At 43.0% G+C, this 16,090-nt stretch overlaps 1 protein-coding gene across 12 annotated transcripts in view; it reads right to left on the bottom strand.

The window, feature by feature from the left end:
• FGFR2 (fibroblast growth factor receptor 2) overlaps window positions 1-16,090 on the bottom strand; it is a 135,053-nt gene that overhangs the window by 94,978 nt on the left and 23,985 nt on the right. For 5 of the 12 annotated variants that reach the window (XM_090057916.1, XM_090057919.1, XM_090057918.1 and 2 more), the window contains exons 1-2: window positions 14,657-14,914; window positions 10,143-10,396 (exon numbers count right to left, since the gene is read on the bottom strand). In XM_090057916.1, coding sequence (XP_089914042.1) covers window positions 10,143-10,317 — 175 coding nt within the window. In that variant the 5' untranslated portion in view covers window positions 10,318-10,396; window positions 14,657-14,914. Of the gene's footprint in view, window positions 1-10,142; window positions 10,397-14,656; window positions 14,916-16,090 lie in introns of those variants that run through there. The other 7 variants (XM_090057926.1, XM_090057927.1, XM_090057922.1 and 4 more) reach the window with 4 other exon arrangements.

The following is a 16,090-nucleotide window of genomic DNA, read 5'->3' as shown; positions in this document are numbered from 1 at the left end:
ATAGTAGGACCTTGTACACATTATAAAATGCAACAGTACAAGAGAACCTCATCCCTTCCTACAATCAGGAGTGCAACAATTTGTTTTAAATGAAATGCACGCATCTTGGGAAGAAAGGAAAAGATACACAGAGCAGCCAAACTTCAATTCTTTACTACTCCTACATGGAATGTTTTGTGCATGACCTATAAATGATTTAGCCACCTGCTCCTACTTGTTCACTTGAGAAACACGGTGCAAGAGACATGACTGGGGGGAGCAGGGAAGGGGAGACAGGAAGGGTGGGTCTATTTGGTTTAACATCCAAAATATTATGAAACATCTCAGCCAGCTGACAACACGTTCCAAATTGCAGCTTCATTTTGATCCTCCATTTCCAACTGAAAGACTGAGGAAGACACCTCCATCTCCCATTTCATAATATGTATATAAATGGAATTAAGCCTTTCTTCCAGTCTTACTCGAGGCAGTAGTTGGAATCATCACTATGAAGAGACAATGGGGATAGTTTCCTATTTTATGATTAGACATTGAATGATGTCACGTTAAGTGTCATCTCTGGTCCCACAAGGCCCCTACTCAGGTTGTCTGTTAACAAGACATCTGTGCGTGAGATCTTTTTACATGAATATAGCAATACACTTTATTTTGCAAAGAAAATAGTGCCTAGGCAGAGTAGGATGTCTGGATGAACTGGTAAAAATTATCTCTCTTCAATGCCTTAGGTGGGATTTACACAAATCACTAGAATTGGGTGCCAATAACTTCTTCAGAATCTTTGGAAAACCTTACACTTAAAAACAAACAAACCATGTTACTGTATATTTCTCTACGTAAATGGATGGGATATCCTCTCATTTCAGTCTGTCCCAAATATTTTGAGCAGATCATCATGTTGAAAGTGCATTTAATTAGTAACACTATTTAGTCTACCCAGTCTGACATACTGTTCAAAACCGCTGGGCTAAATTCTGACCTAAATCCAACTCATTCACTTGAATGACATTTCTCCAGATATCAGCGCTAAGTATCAGCTAAAGCCTCTTCACCTGAGCCTTTTCTCTTTTTTAGTCAAAGATGGGTTGAGTCTTCTAAGTATTCACTTTCCCAATATGCCAGCTTCTAGTTAAGTTTAACCACTTTGGTTAATCATGACTAAAACCAAACCATTCTCCCACATTTATATATAACATTATTAGTATACATGCAATACTTAGGGCCCCACACTGCCAAAAACTGTATTAACACACAGCAAGACACAGGCCCTGCTCTAGAGAACATAGAGCCATGTGCTATGTATAGTCAGACCCCCTTCACCTATGCAAAGCCTGACATATTTTGCAGGACTAAGTCTGTGTAGCTCTCAAATAAGACCTAATTTCAGAGTAGTAAGAGTGACACAAAATGGATCCCAGGAGTAGGGAGGACCAGTAGAACAAGATGAGCATTTACCTAGGCTAGTTATCTGCACAACCTGATTGTCCAGAATCATAAGTGTTTCTTTAGCATAAATAAATATCAATCATTTCTTATTCCAGCAATGTCTCCTAGAAGGCTAGAAATATAAATGGAAAACTGCTCCAGTTTTTCTGAGCTGCTAATGAAAGAAGCTGTGTATATCACCTGCACATACAAAAGAAGGGTCTGTACTTCAGTGATGAGTGAAGATCATCAAATACTTGTGTGACCTACCAATGGGCACACTGGTGATCCAGAACCTAAGCAAGAAGATTTTTCCCTACTTTTTAACCAGAACTGTGTTCAAGAGCTGCTCAAAATATAAGCATAGATGTAAAAGGATTTCTCAAAATGATCCCAGTGGCCTCAAGCAGCATTAAAGTATCATTAAGCACCATAAATTAAATTGCTTTCCTTTAATTAAGCATTGCAATGTGGACACTGAATAAGAAAATCACAAACAAGCACAAGTCCCATATCAGTACAAGGTCCTTCTTTCTGCTGCCTTTCCACCAACCTTCCACTAGCAAAACAGAAACTTCTGTCCATCATTTTATAGACAATATAACCAAATTGGTTTTCTCTGTATCACAAAAATTTACCATGTAAAATACTATAGCAAGGGTAGGCAACCCCTGGCATGGGTGCCAGTGTGGCATGCAAGGGCATTTTCCTTGGCACATGCACTTTGGGGGAGATGGCAGGGAAGGGGCCAGAGCTGCACTGCCACAACAAGAACTGGGCCCCTCACAGCTCCCTGCCACCCGCTCCTGGCACACCAACTTCTTACAGGCCAAGTTTGCAGGTGTTTTTGGCACTCTGTCCTAAAATGTTGCCGAGCCCTGTACTATAATGTATTTCACTACATACTGTGTCTTAGCAGTCAAGCAAAACCTGTTTCTTTGCCAAAAGTATTTTTGTCTGTTATATGAACATACTGACTTGTCACTGCAAAGTTTCTTACTGAATACTAAGCTAGATGGTGAGAAATCATTCAGCAGTCAGAACTGTAGTAAACCACTGGCTTTGGGAAAAGGAAAGAAAAGCATTAATAATTATATGGGGTTTCTGAACACACGTGATGAAGGAAATTAAAGCAGGTCAAATTTCAAACCCCTAGGTTTTCAGGGCTTCCCTAAAGTTTACTAATGGATCTCAATAATCATTTAGAAAAGCAATTAAAATAAAGCGTGATGATGGTTGAAAGATGAATTGCTGTAGTCAGTTAGTGTGCCCCACTCAGTGTACCCCTCACAAACATCCCTTAATATAGCTAACATTCTGTGGAAGACACTACACAAAAAAGAGCCCATTCCTTTAAATGCTTAATCAATGAGAGTACTATGACATTAGAAGCTATTCCCAGCAAAAACTAGGCCCTAAATTAAGACTTTTTTTTCCTAAAGGGGTTTAGGAGAAGTGTGGTTAAAATGCAAGTGATGTATTATCATCTTTCACAGTGAAAAATTGACAGGATTCCCCTATTCTTAATGTTAGGCAGCATATAATTTTGCAATTCTCACTTTCTAAATTAAGGCCCTAAGCTGTACAGATATTCAGAAAGCACCTGGTGGAAGAGCTTTATCACACTTTACTTAAAGCACGATAAATTAGAGCAGACACTAGATGTGTGGTGGAAGGAGCTTGAACCCTGCCCATACTGGCCATGGCCAGCAGCTTGGGGGAGCTCTCATATGACACCCAGGAGGCTGCTGGAGTGGCCCCTCCGCATAGTCCTGCCCCACCAGCAAACTGTCAACAGCAGCTGGGGAGGCATGCCACATGGGCCCCCCAGATCGCTGGGTCAGGTCTTGGGGGGGGGGGGGGGTTGAGCTGGGTCCACGCAGCAGTTTCTGGTGTGGGGAAAAGCTGGGCTGGGTTGGGCTAACCCCATGTCAAGAGGCTGGTGCAGGGGTGCAGGGGGAAGAGAGCCCCCTGCTGCACAGACCAAGCCTGGCCTCCCGCCCCCCACCCCAAGACCTGACCCAGCAATCTGAGTGGGGCCTGCATGGCACAGGGGCTCCAATCCCCCATCCCCAACCTCGCCATACAAAGAGGAGTGTTCAAAATGAAGTCAGAACAGAACAGCCTGGCAAGGAGTCTGAGCTGGTGCTCACCCAGAGCAGACGAACACCAGCTGAGGCAGCTTGGCCAAGGTTGCAGTCAAGGGGAATGCAACCTACCTTGACTCACAATGGGATGTGGTACAGACATTCAATAAAGCACTCTAACCAAAAGCACTTTAATTTGATACCACATCCATTCAGGGTTAACTTAGAGTGGGATCTGCCATTTTTTAAGTGCTTTGTGAGCTATGAACATCTGCTCTGTTACAGCTGTAAAACGCTTTCCGTGTGCACTTAACATGCAATGAGGGTAATATCTGTACCTAATCTTCATGTAATATTCAATGCACAGAATAGTTCAATGGTATGACATATATTTCAACTGAAACAGAGTGGGGTTTTCAGGCAAGCTCAACTCACTGGGTACACATTAGACCGCCATGATGGGATGTGCTGGGTTTGAAACTTGGATCTTTATTTATGCCTTGTCCACATTCAAAGTTTTAACTTCAGAGGAGTTTTAAAAAGCAATTAATACAACTGATGAAAAGATCACATAGGCACTATTAATGATTTTTAATTAACACATACTTTAAGTATTAGCACCGGAGCCCACTGAATAAGAAGCTTTTCATGGACTTCAATAGATTTAAGGTCACACCTACACTGATTTAGTTTAATGCAGTAAAAAAAATCATAGTTGGCCAAATAAACATACACTTTTCATATGAAACCAAATTGAAAGTTGCTACATGTAGGTTACATAAAGAGTTTATAAACTGATTTTAAAATAATCCCTTTCATTTAACCTACTCCAGCTTTGAATATGGAGACAGTCTAACTTGCCTGAATCAGTGCTGCCTCTTTTGAATAGCTGATCTCACATAGTTAGGGAGATTTACAGCTTCCAATGAAGATTCCCACAATTTAAAACTTGAAGACTTTCAAAAATTTTTAACTCTTAAAAATCTGTCATTCCCCAGGAGAAAGTTTACTCTCCTAACAATACAGAAAATGTACAGTTAACAATCATCTTCACATCTCCATCTATTTCCAAGCTAAATATTTATTTTAGGAAAATATTAATCTCTATGTGTATTTGCATAAAAAGAAGGAGATCATTCTATTCCTACTGCAGTTGGAAAGCTGGATATAGAAAGCTATTTGTTAAGGACTACTCTATTTATTATTTCTCTGCTAAAATACCTTGTTGTCTTGTATATACTATAACCTGACACAGATACACCTATGTAAATATTTTCACAGTAAATGTAAGCAACAAATTTCAGTTTTCATAAGTTTGTTACTTGCCAGTAAAATGTTACTACAGGCTGAAATTTAGTTATAAAGTTCTCTGCCCAGGAGTAACTATTTTGAAAATTTTGAAAACTGTAAATAATCAGTCTTATTTTCTATTTTAAGACATACAAGGAGTTAAAAAATAGAACTCAACAAGTTTGGGGAAAAAAGAGCCAGAAATTTATATATAAACTGGATTGGAATTTAAAATGTGGCAAAACATCCACAATTGTGTAATTTCTTCTGATATTTTCACACAAGTGAAAAGAGCAGATGTGTTAAAGTTATAATCTCTCTTTATAGCTGACCTTTATAACAGTAATAATAATAAAACGTGCACATATTATATACACCGTTAACAACAGCCTGTAGATTTAAGCCTTGCTCAAGCTAAATGCTTATTGATTCTTAAATCAAATTGATCCCTTATGATCATCCAGATCATCCTATTCCATAACCTCACAGAACTTCACTCACTGGTTCTTTACGCTAGGCTAAAGACTTATGATTGCCCTGAAAAGACATCCAACTATTTTGCTGGACAATTTACTATGTGCCTTCATAATCAGTTCCAGTGGTTAAACCCTCATTGTTAAAACATTTTTCATCCTCATTTCAGCTTAAATTTTTCTAACTTCAGCTTCCAACTCTTTTGAAGCCATGATCAAAAAAACCCATAACTTCTGCTACCAGTTTAAGCCTTCAACTTTAACAAAACCTCAAGGTCCAAAACCTTGACTGCAAATGGCTCAAAATTAGATCAAACCAAAAAGCTTTCATTCTGATAACTACAGTGCCTTCCCTTTTACAAAGAGTGCAAGCCAAATGGGAATACATTGCATTGAACTCCTTCATCGTGACAACTGATGTGAATTTTCTCTTCCTGGTGGACAGCAAAAAAATCTTTGTAGCAGTTCAGGTAAGTTTCTTTGAGTTTTAATACTGCTCAGAGAAGGATTTTACAACTACCGCTTCAAAGATCTAAAAGTGGCAATGAAATAGCAGCTTCAGTGAGACTGCTGGCTTGTTCAATAACCACTTAGTAAAGGAATGTATAGGAATCCCCATCTATTTCCTTTGCTCTATTTTTAGGGGAGCTGAAAGAAGGATTCTGGTGCTTCAAGCCCCCTAGCAATTATAAAATGAGAGTGGGAGTCACAACTAGGTCATGACCAACTGCAAATACATAGCTCACAAGACCTTTCAGGCCAGTGAGCTGGGATTAACAGAACTCTGTCTAGATTGTGTATATGATTGAATTCATGACTAGATTTTGATAATCACGTGACATTAACCTTTAAACACAGCTCTTTGTCCATGGATTATGAAATGTTTTACAAATATTAACGAATTGTCCTCGGTATTTAATTGAACAAGCTTTTTATTTACCTCCCTGAATAGCTGTTACTGAATTAAATATCAAGTGACATTTGTGCATGTGTGTAAATAGCCAGCACCCACTTGAACAGCTTACATAACCTGCTGCTCCTTTTAAAACTAATGAATACACATTTAGGACTAATTTGAAACGGTTGCGTTTTTACAGGGTGCAGCATTAGATTGCCCCTTTCAGAGATCTTAGATTAGATTGGGAGGGGAAAGGGTGCAAGTCTGTGAACGAAGCACAGGACAAAGTAGCAAGCCACTATGTAGGGTTCTAGTTAGCCTTCTAGATTTAGCACAGACAAATGGGGCAAGAGAAGGTCAAGTGTGTGTCCAAACTAATTATTCAGTTGACAAAGTAACCCTTCCGTCTACGCATACAGTCAAAGCCCTCCATATTTTAAGGGCTGGCTATAATCAAAGAATTGCATTACAGTGGACAACCAGGGAAAAAAAGACCCCGTCCTATGGTTGAATAAGCACTTACTGAAGACTGCAATAACATAAAAGAGAAAATTATTTTATTCTCCCTTCTCCAAACAGAGTCAAAAATGGAACATCTAGGGCTAGGTATAAATCTGCAGCCTTAAAACTGAGTCTATAAACTCTTCTTCCTGCTACGTCTACTAATGGACAGTTCTTATAGGACAAGTCATGGTAGCAAACCAAACCACTAGCGCTACGGGACCCAAGAGATGTTCACTGTTGAGTCCTGGGGATTGAGAGATGAGCTGTAGCTTAGAGCGGCTGCGTTGTTGTAGCCACTCTCGCCCTAGCCCTGCCTCTCCTCCTTCCAAGCCCTGGTGCTGTCTTCAGAATGGGAACAGGGAAGGGAGCCAAGGGAGCTCGTTCTGGGGGTTGCCCAGCCAGCGCTGGAGGGTGGGACCTGGAGGGTGGGAGAAATGGATTGGACCCCGTCCCGCCCAGCCTCAGGGAAAGGCTCCAATCCACCTGCCCCACCCTCCAATGCTAGTTGGGCAACCCACAGGACAAGCTCCCTCCACTCCCTTCCTCCTCCCCATTCTTAACCCCCAGGCTGACAGATGTTAATGAAGGTGCTCTGCTTTGGAGCACTTTCATCTGAAACCTCATATAGTGAAGGTTCAGACTGTTACTGGACCGGGCATTTTTAAAGAGCTCTATAACTGTGCACAGCCACAGAGCACTTTCAAGGGCCGATCGTGCAACAAACTGTCACATCTGTCAGTGCCCTGTGATTCTGCACGATACCACTCTCTAAGTAAGCATAGCACCAAACTTGATACCACAATACACAATGGTTTTCTTACCATACATGTAGTCTCCCAAGTATTTTTAAACACATTTTGCAGTAGCGCCTAATGGCCACAGATCCAATGCTGGTCTCCAGTAAGTCACTTGTTTTACAAATCCAGACTAAGATCAGCATCAAATGACTCAATTTACTTCAAAAAAAGAACAAATACTTGGATGTCTCGCACTTATTATACATACTATATATAAACCTATGAAGGTGACTGCTCTACTAGATAAATATTCCCTGCGCTAAAGTAGCTATTTAACCAGGCATTGTACACAACATGTTTGCAAAGGTTCCTAAAGGCATATTTAGCCAAAAAACCAGAATAGCTTCTTTGCAGCCCTCCCAGCCCTTCCTTACTATGCTACCATTAAAAGGTTTTGTTTTACAATTTAAATGAATAAAAAACCATACATCTAAGTGTGTGAGATATCTTAGCTTGTAAAATCTTCAAGGCAGAGGGATTGTTTTATGTTGTGTAAAGTATCTACAACATTTCTGAGTGCTCTTAAGATTGCAATAAAAGAGCCGTAAAAAAAGAATAAAACACATCAAAACAGCCCACCACCACCCCCCAAAAAGAAAATATCAGGGCTCCTACGTTATGGCAAAGGGGCAGGTCATCAACTTATGTTAATGGTGACCGTTCCACTGACTTCCTCAGCTGATATATTCTCCCAGCTCCACTGATTTTGATACATGACACTATGTCCAACTCTCACCAAATGAGGATCTGTCCCTAAAAACGTATTCAGGAAGATATTGGGTCTTAAAAAAAAAAAGTCAACTTCTGCTGTGAAGATTTTTTTGGCAGAGGGAGACTAGGGGAGAAGGAGATGTGGGAGCAGTGATGGAGCCCACTGAGGATGATTGTGTCAAAAACTTGGTGCGTTTCAAGTTCAATAAAATACATAAAGGAGGTTATTTCCCAAATCCTGCAATTCCCTCTATTCTACAACATAAAAACTCTTTATGCCATTAATTTGGAACCCTATTTTCTCTTTGCTGATGATGATTCAGTGCTCTCACATCTGAAACTGTTTCAAGTAACATTTCTGCCCAGGGATGAAGTTTCCCTTTCTATAATTTACACTCCAGCAAGATATAGATTCCATTAATTGGATATTCATTTTGGAGGTGATGTCTTTTCAACTTGTACTTTTAAAAATAATCATGATTATCAAATCACAGTCAGAAGAATCATTTTTCACTTTCCTGGAGAAAGAATAATATTTATCTTCTCCCTCTACTACTGCCAGTCTGCCTGGCAATACCATAAATACCTTCTGCTTCAACCCTAAAACCAATGAGGCCTTACTGATCTGAAATCAGAATCATTCCTGTTATTGTTAGGCTCCCAAGAAGTCAAACACACACCAGGTGGGCTATTAAGAAACAAGTTCATTAAGTAGTGATGAGAATTTGGCTTTTTTTTCCCCCAACATCCTGACGGTAATATGAGAATAACTTTGCTACTGATAACCTCTACTGATGACAGACTACAAATATTATAATACTTGATTAACATTTTTCATGAATGGACAGTAGGAAGAGTTCCTTATACCCGAGTAATCAATCCCTTTAGCATCAATAGGAATTTACATGGAAGGGATTCTAGAAATTTGCTAATGAGAAAAACCTATAGCTAGCCATGATCAGCAGAAACCAATATGCTTTCTGCTAACACGTGTAAAGTAAAATCAAACCTGTATTCTTCTATATAAACAGTAAAACAGGTAACAGTCGTATTTCCTATAGAAAGCTTGTAGCTTAGAAATGTTCCATGCATAATTATTTTGACAAGATTGTTTTGACAGGGCAATTCCCCACTGACTTGCTTAGAGGGACAGAGAAGGTGCTGTACTACATAATAAAAACCATCTTTAAAATACAGAAATATATTACAATTAAAAACACCATCTTAAAATGCAATAAATAAAGCAATTTGGTGACATCTGGCTCAAAGATCTTTCTAAAAGTCTGACAGGTTTAGGCTCAAAACATTAGTTCTTAGTAAAACATGTTTTATATAAATCCACAGAAACATTTCCATTAGTTCTCGCATTGATTAGAATTAACTAAGATGCATCTTCATTGCTTAGATACAAACATTGTACTTTAGAAGTTACAGCTCAGGCCTGCAATGAGTGTGCTGCAGCTAAAGGCAACAAGGGAAGTTTAGCAAAGACCAGCAATATCCAAAATAGGGAGTAATCCTCTAAGAAGAACAATCTTCAGAATTAATGCCAGCAAAAATGATGAAAAATAAATGGCATTTAGAAACAACATTTTAGGTTTAAGTACCTGAAGAACTGTCAAGAGACATAATCAAGGAGATACCTGCTTCTAAAAAGCGTTTGTTTTTTAAAACAGCAATGTTTAACAGCTGCATAGAAATTCAGTATGGTCTTGCACAGTGCAAGAATTTGTTAGCATTATACACGTTGGTGCATAGCTCCAGTGAAGTCATTGAGTTAACTCACCTGCATAAGAGTTGCAAGACATGCAATCACGAGACAATTTAAAATACATGAAATCACTCTAAGCTAAACTTGCCAGATGATTTACATTTATCATAGCTATTAAGCTAATCCGACTGTACTTCAGAGCTAGAAAATAAACTCTTCTTGAAGCTGAAACTCGCTTAGGTGACTTACCTTCAGGTTCCAAAGTGGCATCTTCAACAACTAAATTGAATGATGGTCTTGCTAGGGCAAGTCCCGCCATGGTGACCACCACCAGGCAGATAAAGCAAGCCGAATCCCAGCTGACCATCTTTTTAGTGCAAGTTCCTGGTTCTTTTCCATATCTCCATGTGGACTTCAATCCCATCTGAACTCCTCTACAGAAGCATGGACTGAAAGCTGTGCCTTCAGCCTTGATAGCACCTTCTCACTCGGAACTGCTGCTGCTGTGGGGAGAGAGATTTAGCAGCGTCAGTGAAATTATCTTGAACATCAATTGAAAAGCTTCCCAAAACCTGGGCTGGGGAGGGGCAGTTTAACAGCTTCAAAAACACAGGAAAAATGTAAGCGAGCTTCCATCATCACCTGAGGCACAAGCAAGTCTCCTTGTTTTCAAAAAAAGCTGTTTCTCAGCACATGTTTAGATAACTATTTTAATCACAGAAAAATATATAGCTTGGTAAGAAAAACAAAGGCGCACACATGTGTGGACACGTTAACTCTTAATGCTGCAAAATACCACGATTTATGCAAATTATATTCTTGCTATTATTTGAATATTTAGAAGATTTTGCATTGCTTCTCAGACCCTCCCCCAGACAGTTGTGTGGTCAGCTAAGTTTTAAAATAAACCAGTGATTTTTCTACAAAGCACAAAGTTGAGAAATATTGTTTACAGTTAGCTGGGTCTCGTGATTTTATATTATCTGAGGGATTCCAGCTCTCCTGTGTAACAACATTCTTCTATATTAACTTTCCTGCAATTTAAATGTTTGCAGGTCCTGAACGATTAAAAGGGTTCAGCTTTTGCAGCTGCACTTGTTAATTCCACTTTTTTTAGAATATAAAAATCTGAATAAAGACTGCTATAGAATTACATGGCAAGGCATTCTTCCTCAGGTCTCCTTAAAGTTGGAAAAGCTTTTGAATGTACCCCAACTACACAGTTGGTCCAATAAGAAATCCTTACCTCTCCTGCAGTTGCTATCTAGACCGTCACAGGTACATCATCACTCTTACACTACCATAGAACTACACTCCTCCTAGAGATCATCCAGCAACATCAGCTGGCATTTTTATTAGTTTACATGCAAAATCAGATTTACCGCAATCTGTTAAATCAGTGGACATTTTGCAGACCTAGGGGAGGTTTCTTTCACAATGCTTAAAACAAGCTATTTAAAACAATGAAGAAAACACTTTTTAAAGTAATAATGTACTGGGAAAAAGCACGAGTGCCAAAGAAACGTGCAGTTACCACAATGGACTGGGCTATCACTACAATGGCATGTCAAATGTGAATCAAAACACCACCACCGAATGGCTTAGCAACTGGACCAGAAACAATCTTCTTTTCCCCTCAAAAACCAAAAGACCTCAGGGAACGAATAAATCAAGTAAATGCATCAATTATTCTGATCTGTGTGACCTAGTCAATGATTAATCTTAGTTGTATTAAGACCCAGCTGAAACTTCTAAGGCAGTAGTAATGAAGGGAGGAGGAGGAATCTAAAGTTTCTTTCTTATCTTCCTCCTCCTCCTCTTTCTCTCCCCCTTCCCATACCCACATTCCCATTCGGTTTTTAATGGAAACATCTAAAAAAAAAAAAGTCTGCTCATTCTCCACCTACAGTACATCCAGCAACACAGGTAGTCAGACAAAAGAATATGTAGTTTTCATTTGCTAAGTACTAAAGAGCTCATTCAAATTCCAGCTGAGGAAAAAAAAGTGTTCAGCTACAACTCCTCCCGTCCCTAGCGCTGAGGAGTGAATGCTCTGTTGTAGTGTATTCAGCTTTGGATACTGCACAGAGTACAGAAAGATGTTTAATATTAACAAATATTTTTAAAAGGCCATTGGAAGGGTTTGGGGATTTTTTTCTTATCACATGAGATTTCAAGCCCTAGGCTTCTCCCACTGCCCTCATCTCACATCGCCATGAAGCCTTCAAAGAAAACAACAGCAGCTCATGGAAGAGGGTGCTGAAAGTTATTGTATTTATTAAAAAAAATGACAGGAGTGTGGAACTGCAGCCAGTTTTATAAGGGCTGCCTCTGTTAGCGCTGGTAGGAGCAAGAAAACCTGGGCTCTGACTCTTCAGTTTTGCCATTTCACTCACTACATGACCTGGGGAAACCCATAGCTCTGTGCCTCAGTGTACCCACTGGCCCAATCAATGTAGCACCTAATTAAGAGGTGGGTGTGAAGCTAACTTAACTAATTCCCATAAAGCCTCCCGTGATCAAGGGCCATGCAAATTCTAATCACAGCCAGAGGACATCACTGGCAAGAAATAACACATAAAAATGCTGAATTCAGTTCCAGGTATTCAGATAATAGCTGTATTGGTCTAAAGGAAAAGGCAATCAGGACTCGCAGCAGAGATGACATTTTTTGTTAGACCTACACGATATTTGCACACACACAAAAAAACTCCAGGCCCTTTAAAAAGTATTTAAAGCTCAGAGTTTTTAGGCTATATGAAGCCTCTGAAATGAATTTAAAATGTGGACCTCCACCGCAGCAAGAGGAGGCTCCTGCCAACCCCCCTGAACACCTAACCATTACCACCGTTTCTGGAAGATGCTCTGTCTTAAGGAAGGATTCAAAAAGCAGCAAAGCCTTTCCTACATCACAGCAAAGCTGAACTTAGCTCTGGGGTCCCTCTATCTGAATTCAGTGAGACCCAATTACAGCCATTTTCCACAGTGCGAGACTTCCTCATCTCCAAGCAGAGAAGGGACCCCTATGACATGAAACCCAATTCTTTTCAGATTTTAATTGCCACCGTTGCTGGTGGACATTTCTTTGGAAAGCCCCCCTATCCCGGGTAATTATGTACCTCCATCTCAATGTTGGGAACACAGCCCCAGCATGCTTTTGGCCTCCACAATTCTGGCTTCCTGACTACAATACCATAATCCCTCCTGGAGTCTCAGACTCAGTGAAAGCCACACGTAGTGTTTATTTTTCTCCTTGAAAGGGAACTCTGTCTCTTCTCTCAGCCTCCACTTTGGGGAGGAGTTGTCAGCCTCCAATGATTGATTCTGCTCCTTGCCACCCGCTCATCAAGTCCATTTTCACCTCCTCACATACCTGCCCAAATTTCTGTGCCAAATTGACAAGCATGGGAAAACAGCCGGGGTTGGGAATGGGACCAAATTCCTCCAAGCTGTAGTTCCACTTTTTTTTTTTTTTTTTTAAAAAGAAAACACACATAAACAAGTAGTACTTGTTCAGCAGTGGCATTAATTATATTCCCTGCTCGGTGTTCTTGTAATCTCCTCCCATTGCTGTTTGTCTGGAGAGCCCGCAATTTGTAGAGGGCCTGTTAGCCAAATCAATACTGCCGATCCCCCATAGGCATCTTTGTTTGGAAGTCAAAGGAGGACACCAAAAAATCAGGCTTCCCCCTCGCAGACACCGCAGCCTACGAGCTTCCCCCGCGGGAAGGAGTTGCAGAGCAGCTCAAAAGTGATCATAGCATGGAGCTCACGGTGTAGTAGCGGCGTTTCACAGCGGGGATACGCAGGGCCACTTGGCAACTGAATGGTCACGAGGCGTCTTCCACTTCTTTTACGGCATATTAACAACATCTTATAACGCATCCCATATTGAATTCGTTCATAGCATGTACTATATTATAATATCACATCGATATAACTGTATACATCACACATGGATATATCATCTATAACCAAGTAACCATATTATACTGGGTGTATATATCTCTGTGTGCATGTATGCTATATATGTATGTGTGCGTGTATACACACGCACGGACACACTATACGTTTGTATGCGTGCGTATACACGCGCATGGGCACACTCTATGTGTGTGTATACACATGCACGCACAAATATACACACACGCGCATGCAACTGTGCGTGGACACGTATCAGACGTGTGTACGCTCGTGGTGTGCGTGTGCACACGTTGTATAGAACAAGGACGCCACTTCCCAAGCCAGTGGCCAGGTGGCCGCGGGAAGCGCAGCTCTGAGGCGAAGTCTGCGGGACTACGGGCCAGGGCCCTGCGCGCCGGCCGGCCCGGGCCGGGGCACCCGCGCCTTCATTGACATGCCGGAGCGCGGGCGAAGCGCGGAGGCTGCTGATTGCCGTCTATTCAGCGCCCACCAGGCCATTCAGATGAAAATGAGCCCAGGCGGGTGGAAGATTTACAGGGATTTGGTACAAAAGCAGACAATGAGGTTTTAAACGTCGATGGCGCTTCACACCCAGCCCAGAACAGGCCGTGTGAAAGGGCAGCTTGAACGTTTCAATACACTTCATGAAGGAAGGGGCGGGGGGGGGGGGGGGACAAAATCGCGATGCCGGCTCCCTCCGGCCCGCCGCTCGCGCCACAGGAGCATCCCGCCGGGCGCGGGGCCCCGCCGACAGGTGGCGGCGCGGGAGCCGGGGCGCGGGACGCGACGTGAGGCGACGCGACGCGCCCGGGCGCGGGGGAAGTGCGGGCGGCGCTTACCTGCACTGACGCGGCTCCGGGCTACTCCGCGGCCGCCCCCGCCGGGCCGGGCCGGCGGAGCCCCGCGGGGCAGGGCGGCAGCATGACCCCCGCGCTCCGCGTGCGGGCCCGGCGGGGCGCGGGGCTGCGGCCGCCTCCCCTCGCCTGAGCCGGCAGCGGCGCGGGGGCAGGCGCGCGGGGCAGGGTCCCTCGGAGGCAGAGCCGCGATCCCTGCTGCAAGCTCCGAAGCTTTGTCAACTCTGCGAGCCGCCTGTCTCCTCGCAGCCGCCTCTGCCTCCCCCGGTCACTCCCCCCCGCTTGAAACTCGAGCCATTTCCTGGACCGCTCCGCTCCCCTGCCAATCGCGGCGGCTCCGCGCGGCCCCGGGCCCCCCTGCCTCCCCGCCGGCTCGCAAACCGCCTCCAAGTGGCACGGAGCGAAACCTCCCCCTCCCGCCCCGAGCTGCGCTGCGGGCTCCCGGCCTCACGCTGCAAACAGCAGCCAGGATCTGACCCCCCCCTCCCCGCCCCCAACCTACCTAACTTCGTGCCTGTCACCCCTTGCGTGTGCCAGGGCCGGGGGGAGCGCCAGCGACCTCTGCCTGGCATCGGCTGCCTCCGAAATCCTCACCCTTACCATAGACAGTAAGGCAATAAAAAAAAAAAAGGGGTGGGGGGATGCGGGGAAGAAGATTGCAATACAACAAAAAACACACAGGTAAAAAGTTCCAGCTGATTCAGCAAAGCATCCTTGGAGGTTTTTGGAGACGCAAAGCCTTGCTGGGATGAGCTAGTTGAAGATGGTCTTGCTTGGAGCAGGGGCCGGGCTACAGCAGGGCTTCTCCACCCCTGCGTGGGGACCCAAACGTGGGTCGCAAGAATATATGAAAGGGGCAAACACTTTAAAAATTAATTCTCCTTTAAAGGGGAAAAATGGGGGACGCTGTGGGTTTGCCCTTGCAGGCTGGCAGGTGCTTGGGGCTGCCGGGCCCCCATGACCCACATACCCCCCCTTTTGCCCCACACACGGGGGGCTGGGGTGGGGGGCAGCAGGTCGGGAGTGGGTTGAAAGGGGTGCTGGTACAACCACTGGACTAGGTGACCTCTGGAGGTACCCTCCAACCCTCATTTTCTGTGATGAGTCTATGAAAGCACTTAAATTAGACCCTCAGGTCTTACATTAAACACAAGGAGTTATTTATAGCCAAAAACTTCCACGCTGAAATTCTTTGGCGGACAGAGATGGGCTTTAGCACGTGCCTGAGAGCCGTGCTGAATCAGATCCTCCTTCTTTTTTTTAATGGGGAAACCCATTGGACAAAACAGCCAGGCTCCCTGCTAATTCAGCAGATGCCCAAGATAAGGAGCTGAGTTTTGGACTGCACAGACTCTAGGCACATAAGCAGAAAAATATGTGGCTTGCACATGACTGTCAAGCTTTGCAATTCCAGCTCGT

This window comes from Crocodylus siamensis, chromosome 7, assembly GCF_052110815.1.
Source record: "Crocodylus siamensis isolate JL-2025a chromosome 7, ASM5211081v1, whole genome shotgun sequence".
Lineage (NCBI taxonomy): Eukaryota > Metazoa > Chordata > Crocodylia > Crocodylidae > Crocodylus > Crocodylus siamensis.
Note: the sequence above shows the minus strand (reverse complement) of the source record. Positions and strands in the feature narration are given on the sequence as shown.